The sequence below is a fragment of the Carcharhinus amblyrhynchos genome, chromosome 10 (assembly GCF_965287045.1).
Source record: "Carcharhinus amblyrhynchos chromosome 10, sCarAmb.v2.hapA, whole genome shotgun sequence".
Lineage (NCBI taxonomy): Eukaryota > Metazoa > Chordata > Chondrichthyes > Carcharhiniformes > Carcharhinidae > Carcharhinus > Carcharhinus amblyrhynchos.
Window position 1 is genome coordinate 50,776,585 of NC_137333.1, and position 19,596 is coordinate 50,796,180.

General features: G+C 43.0%; 1 protein-coding gene across 2 annotated transcripts in view; it reads left to right on the forward strand.

The window, feature by feature from the left end:
- grm5b (glutamate receptor, metabotropic 5b) overlaps window positions 1-19,596 on the forward strand; it is a 510,019-nt gene that overhangs the window by 355,569 nt on the left and 134,854 nt on the right. For both annotated transcript variants that reach the window (XM_080197019.1, XM_080197020.1), the window contains exon 5: window positions 19,204-19,450. In XM_080197019.1, the coding sequence (XP_080053145.1) occupies window positions 19,204-19,450 (247 nt within the window). The remainder of the gene's footprint in view (window positions 1-19,203; window positions 19,451-19,596) is intronic.

A 19,596-nucleotide genomic window follows, 5' to 3' on the forward strand; every position in this document is an offset into this window, starting at 1 on the left:
CCTATTCCGAAGAGTCGTCGTATTGGACTCGAAGCATTAACTGTTTCTCTCTCCACAGATGCTGCTGAGTTTTTTCAGAATTTTCTGTCTTCTTTTCAGTTGACAGCAGGCTGCAAATGTCTGACAGGAAGTTCTGAGTCTCCTCAGACCCTGGTGTTCTTACATGCCGATGTCTGCCTGTAGATAGTGCATGCCTCCTGCAACTCTCTCCATGTCCTCTGTCATGTCTGGAGTTGCAGGTCTGTAAGCAACAGGCTGTTGATGATGCTGCTGTTGCTAATCCTCATCCCAGGCTCAAAGAAACATAATGTAAACAGCATCCATGCAGATCACAGCCGCAAACTGTTTATCAGACATGCAGACTTCTAAATTGTTGATGCCATCTCAAAAGCTTGAGGCAGCATGGTGGCACAGCGGTTAGCACGGACCCAAGTTTGATTCCCAGTTTGGGTGACTGCAGATTCTACACCTTCTCCCTGTGTCTGCCTGGGTTTCCTCCAGATGTTCCGGTTTCCTCCCACAGTCCAAAAGGCGTGCTGGTTAGGTGCTTTGGCCATGCTAAATTCTCCCTCAGTGTACCCAGACAGGTGTCAGAGTGTGGCAACTAGGGGATTTTCACAGTATCTTCATTGCAGTGTTAATGTAAGCCTACTTGTGACATTGATAAATAAATAAATGCATAAAATAAGCTCTGGGGACACGTGCTGTGAGCAAAGCCTTTCATGCTGCAGGTTGGAGATCAATTGTGACCTCCTCCTTACTGCCACTGTGTTCTCACTTTGCTTTTACAATTTCCGGAAAGTATAAAAAATCCATGAGCTTCACATTAAATTGCAAAACACACGTCAGTATTGCTCTAATTGGGCAACTAATATATTCGTATTGCTGTCCAGCCTCTACTGAAGAGGGTTGACTCACAAATAGCCTAATTCGCAGAAAGATGTACAGAGGTAACCCCAGCAAAGGGTTGCAAATGACCTTTACCCACCATCTACATGCAAGCTCATGCATTCATCCACATCACAATTCTCCATCAATAAATCACATCTTGCAGATTTACTCCAATCTTTTTGGGAAGTAACTCAGCCCAAAGAAACTGTTCATGACTTTAGTTTACGTAGATTTTTTAAAGATATTTCATAAAGTTGCATGTTTAAAGCTTTTAAAGAAAATTAAGGCTCATCAAATTAATGGGAAATTAGCTAATTGGATTGAAAATTGACTTGGCACTATATACCACAGTAAGGATAAATTGAAAGAACAGTGAATAGCAATTGCTGTGATTTATTCTGGATTGTGTAGGGCTAAACAATGTAAACTTCCAAATAGCCCAAAATGATATTAAAGATAGTGAGAGGAATTGTAACATATGGAAACTATGAGATTGAGACATGGGTTTGTAAAACTTTTACTACCCTCAAACCCAAACCCAATCTGTGTCGTAACCACCCTCTTCTGGGTTTAACAGTGTTGGAACAAGAGTAGAGGGAGAAACAATGAAGCCAGGTTGGTCATTTCATTTTAACGAGACTATATGGGCCAGATTTTAACCCCATTTTAAATTTAACCCAAGGAATGTGGTGCCGATGGTAAAGGTGGACTAGCTGGGACAGGCACAGAATTATATAATGATGAGGGTCAGAGGTGGTGGTGGATGGATGGATTGGAATTGTAGAGGCACCTAGTTGCATGGTGGTACATGCAAAGTAAGTATGTGTAAACAGTGGTGTGCTAGAGTAAGCTAAAAAAGACAGAGTGAGGGGGTGCGAACACGGCAGGGGGTAGGTGTAAGTCACCTTTCCTGACCTCAATATGCCATTAAGTATTTGCTGCTCTGAATCCTGGTGCAAGGTAAAATGATCTTAATGTTAGCCTCCTGGGACACAAACAGTCATGTTTTCTTTATGGCAGCAATATGTTTCTTCCTCACATTGTTGGCGAAGAGTATTGTACCATAAATGGTCAATAGAATAATATGGTAAGGAATGATATAGACCATGGTGTAACATCAAGAATCATGTTCTAGCCACTCAAATGTACAGCAGATAGAATAGTCAGCAGTCAGGAAAGATGTGCCTACATTGTGGGTCATCATGGAAAAAGAACCATAGTGTCCCTACAGTACAGAAGGCAGCCATTTAGCCCAATGAATTGGCACCGACTGTCCGAAGAGCACCTTACCCAGGCCCCTCCCCTACCCCAACCCTGTAACCATGGCTAACGTGGGAAGATACTGGAGTACCTAGAGGAATCCCATACAGACACGGGCAGAACATGCAAACTCCACACAGCCAGTGATCCGAGGCCTGAATTGAACCTGAGTCCCTGACGCTGTGAGGCAGCAGAACTAACCACTGCATCATGCGCTCCCCTGTATATTAATGTAGAGTACATAGTTAAATAAGTATGAAGGAACTACCTGAGTCAGACTCTAGATAAAGTAGGCCATGCAACCATTATCCTCACAGCCCCCAGTAATACATCAGAGGAGGGGTCCAGGAAGAGGAGCAGAGTCACGGGGTTGGTTGAATTCATTGTCAGATCTTGTTTTTCTTTGTTTCCACCTTCAAAGTCTTTCAAGTTTCATATTTGAATGGGTCCTTGACATACTGAATTTGGGCCACCACATAATGGATTGCAAACTTCATAATAAACTGATAATGAGGTGAGCATATTGACAGAAATGCTGGCCTTACTTCTGGGTTTCTGACAAGATGTTGGACCATTCTCTGAGTTAATACCAGGGCCAGTGTTTTAGGCCAATGACCTTTGATTAGAACTGGAAGAAGTTTGAGGCCTAGCCATTTTACAAAACTATAGATCTAGATAACCAGGACAATGGGTGAAAGCATTCCTGCCTTCAACTCAATGACAGAGTTTTCTTCTTTCCTTTCTCTACTACCATTCTCCATGACCCTTGCTCTTTACTTTACGTGGCTGCACATCTGCTTAAAAGCTGCTATATCTCAAATTTCTTCCGGTTCTGATCAAGAGTCATTGACCTGAAATGTTCTCCTGAACTTCCTTGGAATGGCAATCAGTGAATGACGGCCACTCTGCCCCCGGTTTCTTAGGAGAAATCCTGTCTTGTCCACCTCCTGAGTCAGGCCAGGTGAGGTCCAAGGTGCAGTGTATCCCTGAGAGTTACTCCTAGAGTTACATCTCTGACCACACTTGGCAGGTCCAACCATTATTTTGCAAATTGAATTTGTGTCTTTATATGCCCTGTTTGTGAACATTACTCCCACTCACCTGATGAAGGAGCAGCGCTCCGAAAGCTTGTGGCTTGTGCTATCAAATAAGCCTGTTGGAATTTAACTTGGTGTTGTAAGACTTCTTAATGTGTTTTTAGGACATGGAATTTTTCCTTGGACTCGAGTTTGCTGTTATTCCTTTCTCAGGTTCCTTCCCCAGACCTCCTCTTACTGTCAGGTGCTCTTGAAGAATTATGTCCCCTCAATCAAGAGGTTCCTCAAAATAGGTCTCTCCTGAGTAAGGGTCTCCCAGATGTTGACATTCATGTTGCATTTCTTGAAGTAAGCCTTCAGGGTATCTTTGAAATGCTTTGTCTTCCTCTTTTTCAGGAGCCTTCATTGATCTAGGTGAAAAAGATTTGTTTTGGCAGTCAGGACTATGCAACTTAAACACAGAGCTGGATCTGTGGAATTGGCTTTGAATGAATGTGGTTTCTATGCTGGTGGTTTTGGCTCTTTCAAGGATATTGATGTTAGTACTGTTGTCCTCCTGGCTGATGCGGAGAATCCACCTCAGACATCCTTAATGGTACCTCCCCAGGGCCTTGAGGTGGCATCTATAATTGTCCAAGCTTCTGGGCTATAGCAAATCTTCTAACTGCCTTTCCCTCATGAAATCAAAACTAAGATAAAGCCCCATACATGCTCCATGTGGTGGATGGTGAAATTAGTATTTCCCTATTTGAAGTGCAGGCCTATCTGACTAATAATTATTTTCTTTGACTCTTCCAAACTTAGTGAATTGCAGTCTGCACCTATACCAAACCTGCAACTGCCTCTAATTGTTCCCAAACTGAATTGCTTGCACTTGCCAACAATCACAAAGATAAATTAAACAAAAACCCTTCTACTCCCACATCCCATCACCTTGACAATGATACATGCTCTATGGTGTTATCAAATAGACATTATTAATTAATTATTTTACCTTCAACACAACTCTTTGATTCTGTGACCAATGTGAATAATTTCTATTTCCACTGAATGTAATTTCCCTCTCTCCAGACATCATGGATCCACAGATGTCCAGAGCTGCATTAGTCATTGTTTCATTTGTTTTCAATTGTAGACTCTGACCTTACAATATAAACACAGATCAACTTTTAAATGTAATAAATCCAGGCTTGTTTGAGTTACATTCACTTCAGGTACTATCCAATTTCTTAACCAGCAAGTTCCAGCTATCCTACATCTAACACTTTAATCTCTATCCTTGGAACGAAATTCTATCCTAAAACACATAAATTATGAACTAAATATTTGCAACAATATTGATAATTCCAAGTATAATTAAATCATTTTAATGGGGAGATATAAATTGGATGTCAATTGTATGGAAGGGAACTGTTGGTTTTTTACAAATAGAAATTACTATCATCAAATTCCATCTAATTCACATTCAGAATTTGAGTTTTAATTGATAGCAGAGTTGCATATTTTATTCTTAAACAGACCAGTGGAGATAACTGCCTGTGGAAGTGATAGCTTACTTCCAGTGTTTATTTAATGGTGCTTTATCATATTTTGTGTTGTTGTCTACTGTAATTGTATTACAGTATTGTTCTAATTTTAAAAAATAAGTTATTTACTTCAGTTGCACAATTACTTAGCTAATTATAATCTGAGTTCTATTATTCCTTTTGAACTCTGAACTAATTGGTGAATTTAATTGTTTGTATCTTGTGTAATGCTCTTTAATTCTAGTTGTGTGTTAACATTCAAAAGTCTTATCATAGAAATGATGCCTATTCTAGTAGAGCTCCTGGTGTTTGTTGCAATGGAGGCATAAAAGTAGTGGCAAACAGTTATTACTGTTGTTCACCCTTTCCTGTCTGTAGTGTACATAATGATCTAAATGTGAATGTGGGGGATACGATCAGTAAGTTGGCTGATGATATAAAAGTTGGTTGTGTGGTAAATAGCGAGAAGGAAAGCCTTAGATTATAGGACAATATAGTTGGGCTTGTCAGATGGACCGAACAGTGGTAGATGGAATTTAGCTCTGAAGTGTATGAGGTGATGCATTTTGGGAGTACTACAGGGCAAGGGAATACACAAGGAATGGTAGGAAGTACAGGGGACCAGAGGGACATTGGGGTGCATGTCCATAGATCCATGAGGGCAACAGGACAAGTAGATAAGGTAGTTAAGAAGGCATATAGGATACTTGCCTTTATTAACCAAGGCATAAAATATAAGAGCAAGGAAGGTATGATGGAAGTGCATAAAATGGGTGTTTGGCCACGGCTAGAGTACCTTGTGCAGTTCTAGTCGCTACAACGTAGGAAGGATGTGTTACACTAGAAAGAGTGCAGAAGAGATTCACAAGGGTGTTGCCTGGACTGGAGCATTTCAGTTGTAAAGAGAGGTTGATGGGATTGGGGTTGTTCTCCTTAGAGCAGAGAAGGCTGAAGGGGGACGTGATTGAGGTGCACAAAATTATGAAGGACTTGGATAGGAAGAACTGTTTCCCCTTAGTCGAGGGGTCAATGATGAAGGGGCATAAATTTAAGGGGTGGGAGATTTAGAGGGGATTTGAGGAAAATCTTTTTCACCCAGAGGGTAGTGGGAATCCGGAACTCATTGATTGAAAGGCTAGTGGAGGCAGAAACTCTCACAACATTTAAGAAGCATTTATATGCCATAACATATAAGGCTATGGACCAAGTACTGATTAGAAGAGATGGCTGGCATGGATATGATGGGCCAAAGTGCCTCTTTTGTGCTGTAAAATTCTATGAATCTAGCAGCCTCAACAATCATTTTAACTTTGGGGGTTGGGTAAAATAGGCAATGTTGAATTCAGCACAACTAATTTTCCTTTCCCCAACTTAAATTGACTCCCTACATCCCACAATGGAGTATGTATTTGGACCAATAATATGGCCTGCTATGGGCCCTGCTCTACTTATATGGGCACCATGTGTTGAGTTTGATAACTAAGCTGACAGTTATGATCAGCTCATTTACAATAATGTTTCTTGAGCTCTGGGTGCTTATAGGGCACTTGGAGCATTAGGGTCTGAACATTCAACGTCAACCATTAATGCTGTGTCTGCTCCAGATACATTACAGGTACTAAGGAGGGAGGAACACAAGGATCTGGTAGTAAGGATGCAAGGGGTTCAACGGCAAGAGTTTTTTTTTAATGGGGTCTTTCTGTAAGTATTATATCCAAACACATGCATTGCAGTTGCTCAAGTGCTCCTGCTACATATTGGAAAGACTGCTCTATTTAACTGCTTTTGGCCTAAGGAGCCTTTTACACACCTTTTATGTATCGACTCCTGACTGCCTATACTGGTTTGAAGAAATTAGATATTGTCTCAGTTTGCAATATCATTCTGCAACTTGCCCTGTTTGTGGACTTCTTCTGGGTATTCGTGCTGATCTGTGGGAGAGTGGAGTGTAACAGATCCAGGATAAAATTTAAGTCCTTATGCATTCAGTCTCTCAATCTTACCCAAGGTAGAGATGATGACGGAGTTCAGAGCTTCCATTGTCACAGACTCTATCATTACTGGGAAACAAATCCCCACAGGAAGATTTGAACTACAACCTCCATTGAGGCGACTATACATGATCAGCTGAATTTTATTTTGTGAAATCAGGTGGGCTCTGAAATTGAGAGGCTGCCTGCCATTTTGAAACAAGCAATTAATGCACATTTAAAATGGTTAGCAGTCTAATTGACTGCAATAGTTGTATCCCTTATTCAATACCAAGATCCCAGGATGTGAAACATACCAGGCGGGAATCTGATTATTTCTCTTGATTGTTGTAGGGGTGGATATAATTACGTCGGTGCTTAACTTTAGTAGGAAAGACTACTGATAGATTTTGACTGGCTGCTCTTGGAAGTTTCAGAATCTCTGGGCATTATTAAGAGTCTTCAGCATTATAATGTCTGTAAACTGGTAGAGTCTGTAATTCAACATCGCAGCAGGATTGCTGCTCTGCGCAATATAGTATAGTTATTTCTACTGGAGATACATCTACCAGTGAGGAGGAAAGGAGGAGGAGATCAGATGAACAAGGGTAGGAGCCTCAGGAAACCCGTGAAGGAGCCCTGCTTGCAGCAGAGCAAGGAGTTGCTGAGAACAGGTTGCAACAGCCACAGAGGTGAGGGCGGAAGCAATACCCTGACGATTGTGTGTGCAGGGTGGCGCATGGCTCACATGAAGATTTTTGATAGCATAGAAGCAGGAGTAGGCCATTCAGCCCTTTGAGCATCAGGGAATATGGTGACTTTACTAGGCTTTTCCAAAAGTGGACAATGGTTTCACAGTCATCGGTAGACATTTAATTCCAGATATTATTTATTGAATTCAAATTGCACCATCTGCCATGGCGGGACTTGAACCCGAATCCCCAGAACATTTGTTGAGCTTCTGGATTAATAGTCTAGCAATAATACCACTGGGCCATTACTCCTCCTGCTCATTTGTGTTCAGTCAGTAATATACATAGAGCCCTTGAATGTACTATCGACTTGACACAAGGTGCTGGTTCTACATTCATGTTTGGAAGGTGTTTGTGGCTAATTGACAGCATAACCATGAGTCACATTTGGTGACTGACAAATAGATTTTTGATGGATTATTTACTGTTTTTTTTTTGCTGATCACCCACACAATATTACACTTGGTTTTTGCTACCTGTTTTGCACACGATACAGAGCTACTGAAGATGCACCACTTACACATTATTATACTATGTAAATATGATTTTTATAAAAAGGAACACTAACTGCAGATGGTGAAGATATGCAAGAAAGCCTGATGGAACGTCAGGAGCACAGTCTGTGTCAATCTGGAATTATGACAATGGACATTCATGGGCTTACGTAGCCATTTACAGAATGGCTATGTTCACTCTGAGCACAGCAGACATTTTCTTCCAATTCACACCTCAAGGTCAGGGTTGGAAGGAGTAAAAGAGGTGAACTTCACTGATAGGTCTCTGGATAGTTGGTTAGCTCAGTTCACTGGACAGCTGGTTTGTGATGCCGTAGTGTGGGTTCAATACTCATACCAACTAAGGTTATTCATGAAGGCCCACCTTCGCGACTTTGCCCCTTGCCTGAGGTGTGGTGATCCTCAGGTTAAATCACCACCAGTCAACTCTCCCCTCAAAGGGGTGTGCGATTCGCCTATCCCGCTCTGCTAACAATCGTGTGTTGGCTGATTCACAGGGTTCCCGCGAGCATTCCAGGCCTGGATTTCCAGCAGAGCCTGCTCCGCACCGGAAAGCAGCTGGGAGGTGAAGTCAGCATTTAAATGGTAGTTTATATCCTATTTAAATGCTATTAGCAGGCCTGGGACCGAATTCTCTGGGCCTGATAGCATCTCCCACCCTGCCAGAGTGTTTCACTCCAGCGGGATTTACAGTGGCTCCCCGCTAATGGGAGCTCATGGCCTGACCTCACTGGAGTGAAGGGGGGCTATTGGGAGCCCTCAGGGGATTGGGCAGTGTTGGGGGATGGGGGAGGGAGTCCATCCTGGACATGGTGCGCTGGTAGGGCACTCTGGCACTGCCTAAGGAGCAGAGTACCCAGGCCCAAAGGCACCTTGGCACTGCCCACCAGGCATGGGACAGTGGCAAGGGGGCAGACCACAAGGGGGCAAATGGTTGTGGAGGGAAGTTGGGGGAGGGTCCCGCTGCCATTGGGATTGATGGGGCAGCAAGGAGGCCAGTACTCAGAGTGGGCTGGGGAGCTTGCTTGGGAGGGGTCTGCTGGGGGCGGAGGGAAGCTGTAGATCAGGCAGTCTACGATGAGGGGGGGTGAGAGGGTGGGTGTCGAGGCTGGTCAGGGAATGATCAGTGTGGGGGGGTCCGCGATTGGGCCATGGGAGGTTGGGGGGACAGCACTGCGGGTGTCTCAGGCTGGTCAGCAGACAGGAGGGTGACAGTTCACGGCCACTGTGTGTGCACAGAGGTCTGCTGGTTTTAGTCTCCCAGGCGGGAATAGGCCCTTTGCCCTGAAATTTAATGATATTCATGTTGGCAGTCTGCAGTGCAGAGTGTGGGAGATTCTTCTCTGAACTCCCAGCAAAAAAAAGTGTGAATTACTCCAGTTTTCTCGTAAATTCAACACTGAGAATTTTTTGGGAGAATTCTGGCCCAGGTCTTTGCCTTTAAACCTGTTTTTTTCCCAACAATTATAATAATTGCAGTTTAAATAAACAAACAGCTCTCCCCCTCCCTGAACATGTAGCTGAAATCACGTGATCTCCTAAAAAAAACCCACACTGCTTGGCAGATCAACGTGAAGTTATCATCACCTTTTAAAAAATCCCAAGTGTCCAAATAATGCAATGACTTTCCAAATTTTAAAAGAAAAATGCAGCTCACAAAGATATAGATGGGGTAACACTTATGTACTTATCTAGTTTAAACGCATCTATACTATTAACCTCAATTATTTCATGTGGTAGTGAGTTCCACATTCCAACCACCCACGAAATAGATGTCTCTCCTGATTTCTGTATTGGATTTATAGCACTAGTTTGCCCTAAGGGCTGTCCATTTATCTCCATAATGGTTAGTACTAGATTATAAGAGAGATTTCTTTCATGGGTAGAAGAGTATGACACATAGTCTTCTACCCATGAAAGAAAAGGAGCTCAGTGATATATACTGTATAATAGGAGGTTCCTCTTTGATCCCCAGATCTTGCTATGCTTCCAAGGTGGAATGGAAAGGAAAGGTATAGGGTGGAATCTCCCCAAAAAATTCTAAGTATCAAATTCATGTAAAACTGGAGTAAATGCTGCTGTTTTTTTCAGCAGGAGTTTCAAAATGAATCTTCCAAACTCTGTGCACTGCAGAGTGTGCACTCGTGTAAATCTTGTGAAAAATCTCTCCCTGCTGGAGACGCTGGCAGTATAGCACTGAGCGGGCCACTGCACATGTGCCGAACAGTCAGTGATGAGATCCGTGCATGCACAGTGGCCCCATACTGCCAGCCTCCCAATTGCTAGCCAGCGCAGCAACTCCACAACATTGCCACGCTGACCCTCCTTTTGCTGACATACCAAACATGTCCAGGCCAGCCAATGCTTCCCCAACCCCAGGCAGCCCCAATCTCCCCCTCACCTCCCTGACTTGCTTTGATCTCTCTTCTCTCCCCCCAACCACGTCCCCACCCCAGCCCCTTGGCACTGCCTGATGCCTGGTGGACAGTACCAAGGTGCCCATGGGGCATTGGCATTTGCTTTTAGACAGTGCCAGGGGCCAGGCTGGCACTGCCAAGCTGGCATTACCCAGGCAGCAACTTACCCCCCATCTCAATGGCACTGCAGGGGGGTTGGGCCACTAGCTCCCTGCAAGTGGAGAGATATACTAAACCCTGCTGGAATGAAACACACCTTGCAGGAGGAAAAAACTAACAGGCCTAAAGACTTCAGTCCCGGGCCTGCTAATGATACAGTAATTTAAATTAACATATTATACAGCTCTGCGCCAATTTCTGGTGTGGTGCTGATGGTGCTGGCATCCGATGCCCAGAGACTCGCAGATGTTGTGGTACCCAGCGGGAAGCCCATTAAATGACCTCTGCAAAAGCAGTGCAACGTGATGAGAGAATTTGTTTTTATTCATTCATGGGACATGGGCATCATTGGCTGGCCAGCATTTATCGCCTATCCCTAGCTGTGCCCAGAGGGCAGTTGAGAGTTAACCACATTGCTGAGGTTCTGGAGTCAAGTGTAGGCTAGACCAGGTCAGGACATTAGTGAATTACCCCCATAATCTGGTTCGTAGGAGTCATGGGTCAACTCACAGGCATATCAAACTTAAAGAAATAATTAACCAATATACCAAAATATAACATCTTTCAGATATCCTTTGGAAAAGTTGACAAACACATAAAATTTGTTTCCAACATTTGGCTCAAACAACATTTAACCTCTTATACAGCTACTGATTGTAAATGTCATATATTAAACCTCTAACAGTTACTCCTCGTGGAAGATCCTGTCCATAACTCAGTCATGCTCCCTGCACAGGGATCGAGGTATGTAAAAGAGCATGTACAAATTGCTGACAATTGCCAAAATGCTGAAGGTGCACACGTTGTGATGTGGTCCCAGCAGCAGTGCACTGAATGGAAATGTCAAACAAGGGTTTGAGAATTGGAAAGATTCGCCAAGGTGTGCCAATGTAATTACAACATTGGCATCTATCTGACAATGTGGAAAACTGCCCAGGAATGTCCTGTCCACAAAAACAGGACAAAGCAAACCCAGCCAATTACCACTCCATCTGTCTATTCTCAATCATCAGCAAAGTAATGTAAGATGTTGCTGACAATGCTATCGAGCAGCACTTACTCAGCAATTACCTGCTCACCGATGCTCAGTTGGATTCCTCAAGGTACCACAAGCCCATGGATAACCTCTCGATGCTCCACTTCTCCAGCTTCCACCCTAAACACGTTAAAGAAACCATCCCCTATGGACAAGCCCTCCATATACATAGGGTCTGCTCAGATGAGGAGGACCACAACAGACACCTCCAGACGCTGAAAGATGCCCTCATAAGAACAGGATATGGCGCTCGACTCATCGATTGACAGTTCCGACATGCCACAGTGAAAAGCCACACCGCCCTCCTCAGAAGACAAACAAGGGACACAGTAGACAGAGTACCCTTCGTCATCCAGTACTTCCCTGGAGCAGAGAAGTTATGACATCTTCTCTGGAGCCTTCAACATGTCATTGATGAAGACGAACATCTCGCCAAGGCCATCCCCACACCCCCACTTCTTGCTGCAGCAGATTGCAGATGTTCTCTACAAGACACCATTTTGCATCTTTTCTGAACCAACAGAAGACCGTTTCCCAGACCTGGTCATCTAAGGTGTATTGTGTGGAAACTATGAGCTGGATTTGACTTCGAGTTACAAATTTGGATGTTGTTTGGGAAAAAGGATGTCTTGGTGAGTTCAGGAACGTGGGTTTGATTGGGAATGAGAGGCAATCTCAGAGAAATGGTGTGTTTGATCATTCATATACTTACAGGTCATAATAGTCTTTTTTGTTGTGTTTTTTTCCTTTAATAAATGCTGTTTACTAATTGTTTACATAAAGACTGAACTGTTTTCTCACTGGATTGTATTTTGTTCTCACAATCCAAACAAAGATACACCATATTAACCAATGTTTCAAGCTGGGACACTCTGGCATATTACATCAGTGGTGTTCATAACAATACTTGTTCATTTTCTCATATATATTTTTTAGACATATTAATGTGTCTAATAACTGACTTTAATAACTTACTGAAGAGTGCTTGATACTATCATTAGAGCTGTGTTTGCAGACCACTCCCTAAATAGAAGGCTTGAGACCAGAGCGAAAGGTACCAGAGTGGCACAATAGTTAGCACTGCTGCTCGCAGCACCAGGGATCTAGGTTTAATTCCAGCCGTGGGTCACTGTCTGTGTGGAGTTTGCACATTCTCCTTGTGTCTGCATGGGTTTCCTCCGGGTGCTCTAGTTTCCTCCCACACTCCAAAGATGTGCAGGTTACGTGGATTGGCCATGCTAAATCACGTCTTAGTGTCTCAATGTTAATGGGATTAGTAGGGTAAATACATACACACATGCATAAATACTCTCCGGAGAGTCAGTGCAGACCTGATGGGCCAAATGGCCTCCTTCTGCATTGTAGGGATTTTATGATTATATGAAGAGATATTTAGGCCTAATTAACATTTTAGGAATGCGCTGCTGGTGTGCTTCACTTTTAAACATCATGAATGTCAGCTCACCAGCAACAGCCCAAACATATGTTACAGGAGTGGTGATGGAGTTGGAGCAGACAACGTTAGAGAGGAAATTGGCAGCTATCATGATAGCTGTAGATTCAGCGGAACTTTCTTGCTTTTCCTGTTTGCATGGGATTGTATTTTTTGAGAAGTTATTTCACAAACTTAAATTTTGTTAGCAGTCACAGCTGTGGTAGCTGTGGTTGAGCTGTGCAAGCCTGGCTCCTGCTGCTTCATCACAACTCAATTCCAATAGAAGACGCGATGGGGTGGGGTGGTCTAATACCATGTCTTTAGCCCCTTATTTACATCTTCAAGGGATCTAACACCTGTTTCAAGCAGCTGCAAGAGAAGCCTGGAAATGGCCTGCCCGATTTCAAATTAGACATTTCTCAGATGTTCTTGGGGTGCAAGGCTGTGTCTCCTAAATATTTAATTCATCGTGCTCATGTTATGCTCATTAAATGGATGCAACAAGATTGAGATTTCAATGCCATAGTATGTACAAGTACTCAGACCCAGTGTTGACAATATGAGTGCTTAGCATTTGATCTAATTGTCTCAAATGTGAATTTGTCATTTTATTTTTGCAATGAAGCTTCCTTGGGCACCTGGTATAGTATCTTCAGATAAGTAATTTCCCATCCTTTTTAAACAAATACAGGTTGTTTTTCTCTTCACCTGTTATTGAAGCTTTCTTGTTTACCCAATTAAAGCAAATTATTTCAACATTAATTCCATTTCATTTATTGATGTTTGTATTGTGGTGACTAGTTTCAGAGTTTGCAAATCAGCCTCCTATCCATTGGCTCCCTCTCCACTTCCTGCTGCCTCGGAAAAGCAGCCAGCATAATTAAGGACTCCGTGCACCCCAGACGTTCTCTCTTCTACCTTTGTCCATCAGGAAAAAATACAAAAGTCTGAGGTCACGTACCAACCAACTCAAGAACAGCTTCTTCCCTGCTGCCATCAGACTTTCGAATGGAACTATCTCGCATTAAATTGATCTTCTTCTACACCTAGTTATGACTATAACACTACATTCTGCACTCTCTCGTTTCCTTCTCTATGAACACTATATAGCACGCAAGAAACACTACTTTCACTGTGTGTTAATACATATGACAATAATAAATCAAATCAAATCACCAGCTCAAATCACCATCACCAAACCCATCATTAACAAGAAAAAATATGCAACAACTTTACACCGTTTTGCAATCAATTGCAGCAGCTAAAGCAGCAATTAACTTTTAAATATCTCTGATCTAAGGGTGTCAGGAATTTACCAGCACTGCTATAAAGATGCTCATTCACTAGTTGAGGGAAGACACACTTGTATATTTACAGGTTAAAACTATACAGAGGCTTGCAGCCTAATAGCTGCAATCAGCTCCTGAGGCGACTCGGAGTACAGAAGCCTCGCTCGCCCTGTTCCCCAATTGGTTCCCAGGCTCATGTGACCCTTACTCTGCAGATGGATCTTTAAAGGGACAGTCACTACAGCAGCCACTGCTCAGCATTTGCTCTGACAAATAAAAGGATATGCACCATATCACAGATTTCTAACATTCATGTTTCATTTGAATATTTGATTTGATTTATTATTGTCATGTGTATTGGGATACAAAGTAGCCCAAATAGTGAAATGTATTGTTTCTTGTATGCTATACAGACAAAACATACCATTCATGGTGTACTTAGGGAAGAAGGAAAGGAGAGAGTGCAGGATATAGTGTTACAGTCATAGCTATGGTGTTGAGAAAGATCAGCTTAATATATGATAGGAAATCTGATGGCAACAGGGAAGAACCTGCTCTTGAGTCAGTTGGTACATGACCTCAGGCTTTTGTATCTTTTTCCCAATGGAAAAAGATGAAAGAGAAAATGGGACATTCTGCCTGCCATGGAAAACACAGCGGGCAAGGGGCGGACATGGAATGGTCCTTTGATCTCAGATGGGATTTTCTGGTTTCGGGGCAAGCGTGGCTGGAAAATCCTGTCCTACATCCAGGCAGAGAGGGGCCCTTGATTATGCTTTATTGAGGCAGTGGGAAATGTAGATGGAGTCAATGGATTGTTTCTGACAGAAAATCACAGAACTACTAGAAACCTCATGATGGATTATCTCCCTGATTTTCTTCCCCTGCCCACCGCAGTTACCCCAGGTAACTCAACAAGAATGTGACTGCTTGCATTCCATCATCACAGTGGCACCATCATGTGTATAACACACAGAGTGGATCCAGGGTGCGTAAACAAGAGATGCAACAATATCCCTGACTTAGCAGCATCAACTGGCAATGAATGCAATTCTTAAGTTAGATAATGGCAATTATTTCAGCATTATGCTCAATACTACACATTGGGAAACAGTGGTCCCTATTTTGACATGTGTGGAAGCAGCTGAAGACAACATAACAGTTCATGTAGGAAGGGTGTCAAATTGTAGGGCACTTACCACTACACAGGAAACCTTCAAATGATTGTGTTGCCTTCACTTTTCACATCTGTTATTATTCTTTCATTACCGCAGAAGATGATGTGCCATATTATCTGGATTACTTCAAAATGCTTTGAATAGAGTCCTTGTTAACATTAGATACATTGTGATAGAATCATTTAACTTACTATTCATTTCAAGCAATTTATTTGGTTGAAATTTCTTTCATTTGAAATATTTTGAAAATTGATACACTTTGTACACTTTGTTTCAAAGCATGTTGGCAGCAAAACAGAAAAGTGAAGAAGCACGTTTCTTCCACATTGCAGATGAAGAACAGGATTTTTTTACCCCACGGCACTGTTTGAGTAGCATAGTGGGTCAGGAAAAATGAGCATGAGGCAAAGAATCGGGGTCAAGCTTGATATCTTACCTCTCACAATATTGCCAGCCTCGGCCTGCCTGCGTAATCAGCCTCATGCCCAGGAAAGGCATGAGGCTGATTTCAATCTACATTAGCTTATTTTAATATCATTAGTGAGCTAGGGCTCTAATAGTCTGGGCTTACTTAGCTTTCTGACCTTGCCGGTGGAGGTCCTCACCAGTGAGGATCACAGTTGATCCCCACTAGTTGGGGACCGGTTGTGATATCTTCACCAGTGGGACCAGAGACCATTGAAATCCCTAGGTGGTTGGGGGTGGGGGCAGACAGTGCCCCTTGGGGCAGTGCCAGCCTGGTACTGCTAGTCTGGCACTGCTCACCAGACACCAGGCAGTGCCAAGGGGATGAGGCCTGATGGGGCAGAGCAAGGAAGGGAAGGAGGGAGTGAAGGGGGCATCCTACCATCGGGAGATGGGGCTGATGGTGGGGCTATGAATTGGGGGTTGATGCTGGCAATCAGGATTCAGGCCAGCAACTGGGGAGGGGGGAAAGGTGACAATGATGATGAGGAGGCTGTCAATCGCTTGGGTGGTTCATGGGGAGGGTTGGCGATTGGGGGCAGGTTCTGTTGTGGGGGAGAGTGGCAGCAGATTTCCCATATACTATGTACACTTGTACATGGTATATGGGAGATCAGGGCCCATGCCTAACAGTCTGCAGATGGCCCACCCTCCCCCTTCCTCCTCCCCCTCCCCCTTCCTCCTCCCCCTCCCCCTTCCTCCTCCCCCTCCCCCTTCCTCCTCTCCCTCCCCCTTCCTCCTCCCCCTCCCTCTACCTGTCTGAAACTCCCAACTGCCAAAACAAGTTGACACACTGTGAGAAAATTGTACAGGGTAGCTCACTGAAAAATACTGGAATTAAACATTTTGGTTTTCAGACTTCTGTGACACTTAGAATTTTGGGGAAAATTCTGCATGAAGCTTGTAGACATCAGCAAAATAAATGTGAAATTAATTTGCAAAATCCACATCTATAAATATGGAAAAGATGAACAGCAAGAAAACAGTGGAACCGATTTTGGTCTGGAGCAGATATCAGGCAGCATTGAGTGTGGTAAGTCATCCAAAGCTGATCTTGGTTGGATTTAGCAAGCTGCCAACATGCTGTGGCAATTGGTTTTGAAGGCCCTGCGGAAACATGTGGATTGAATTGATAAAAAAGGTAATGGAATATTTTCTGCAGCTACAGCAAGTACAGCATTAATTTCAACCTTAACATCTGCGAGGAAATGCAAATAAAAAGCGAGAAATGTACATCTCCAATTTTCACTCATTGCAGCTGCAAGATGCTTTAATGCGTATCTAAAATGGCTGCACCCCAAGCTGCATTGTCCCTATCATTTAGGATGGGTATAATGTGAGGGGCTAGTCCGGCGTGTGTTGCAATAATCAAATCCAGAGTCTACTAGGTGAGGAGGATGAGCGTTCCAGCAGGAGTATAGCCCGGCTGGGGAATATTACGTACAGAATCACCTTGGGGTCAAAATAGGCACAAAAGTTGTGAATAGTTTAGTTCAGCTTCCCATAGTTGCTAAAAAGATGAATGGAGTTGATGGTTATGGAATAGAGTTTGTGACAGTGGCCAGTGACAATGGCTCCCATCACAAATTTCTACTCATCACATATAGAATGTTCGACAAGCAATCTGACAGTTTAGAGACAGTGAAGGGGTTGAGTGTTGACACTGTATATGTGAAAACTGATACTGTTGATGTGGTGAGAGGTCAACATGCTTCCAAACTTTGGGAGGGAAAGCGAGAGTGGAAAAGAGCTGGTTGCTGGCAAGGTCAAAGGAGGGGAAAGGTCTTCTTTTGAAACCAGATTTGATGAAGACAGAAACAGTACCTGAGGAGATAGTGCCATGAACAATCAACATTGTTTCAGGAAGAGTAGTTGACTACTCTGGTCAGCAGTTTAAATGACAATAAGGTCGAGAGAGCAAAAGCCCTTATGGGCAAGATACACTCAGAGATTGTATGAGGGGAAATGAAAGAGTAACCAGTCAAAATTGCAATTTCAAGGCTGGACTGGGGAATGTTAGAAGAGGTTTGGCCATCGGACTAACAAATGGATGGGTCGCAGCAGAGTCAGTTGATCAAATGGCCTCAGTCTTCTTGGCAATGAAGTGCATGAGTTCCTCACATTTGCTGTTTGAATTGAGCATGGTGGTGACAGGATGGGGCAGGGGAGGTCAGAAGGCAGTTGAGGAGAGGAATTTAAGAAGGCGGATTGTGATTGAGAAAAGAAGCTGGGTGATCCTGGAGCACTGTTGGCAGATAAGAGCAGGACTTGAAGTGCTTTGTGTGGCCCAGTTAGATCTGCTAGTGAATGCCTAAACTGGTTGTCCACTACGTCTGTTCAAATCTGACACATTAGGACTCAAGAAAGCAGAGTTGAGGGCCATGCAGGGGAAATGGACAGGGTGACAGACAGTAATGGTTAAAAGATACATATCAGCAATACTTTGTAATCAAATAAATTATAATTCTGCACAAGAATATTTTTAAACTTAACATGAACTTTGTTGGCAAAAGTATTATGCCAGTTAATACTACTTTTTATTGATGTTTTTGATAGACTTATCCTGCATTTGCAGCATGTTTTTCTTGATTTAATAATGTATTCTTAGGTTATTGAGTCAGTAATGCAGATAAAAATCAAGAACATTTCCAAAATACTCTGTGTATACAGAGGCACTCCAACCCAGTTCACAAGGTGTCGGAAAAAAACAATGAATGAGCAGCAAGGCCACGCATTGAATTTGGATGTTTTACAGCACCACAGATGAGTGTTTGGAGGAGATTTTGAAACCCGGCGAGAAGTGGTGAAGTAGATGGATCTAAGAAGGTGATGCTATAAGGCTGGATGTAAGCAAAAGTACTGATCGATGGTGGAGCAAGTATATGGAAAATAAATATCAACCCTATGTAAAAGGAGTATGCACAGAACCCCATGGTAATATGAGGAATGGAGAAGGTGACCAGGCCCCATGGTAATATGACAATATACTGAAGTTACATTATCTGTAAGCGTAATAGATTTAATTGCCAGAATTCTACTGCCCTGCCCACCATGGGAATCCGAGTGGGTGAGGGGTGGACAATGCAAAGGTCTGTTGACTTCGGGCGGGACTTTCCGGTCTTGGGTTGAGTGAGGCTGTAAAATCCTGCCCAATATGCTTAGTTATTACCCTTGTTTTATTGATTAATAGTTTGATGGTGGTTTGCAATTTTATGATTAAACAACAGACAAGTAATTGTGATACGAGTCTTCCTGCATTCTTGTTCAAAACAGGTACAGAATCATTACATGATCAGTATGTCCAAGACACCAAAATGGGATTTGTGATAAATGCCATTTATTCAATGGCTCATGCTTTACACAACATGCAACAAAGCCTGTGTCCTGGAGTTAATGGGCTGTGTGAAGCCATGAAACCAATCGATGGTCGAATACTGCTGGACTTCCTCATGAAAATCAACTTCACTGGCGTATCTGGAGATATCATCTCTTTTGACGAGAATGGAGATTCACCAGGAAGGTACCCAAGAATCTATCTATAAAATTGATAAGCGTCTGTATTATTTTGTATTTAAATATTTCATCTGTGATTATCAGGCCACAATTATTACACAATGGTTTATAACAACTCACTGAATTGCTGTAGTAATTTTTCAGCACGATTTG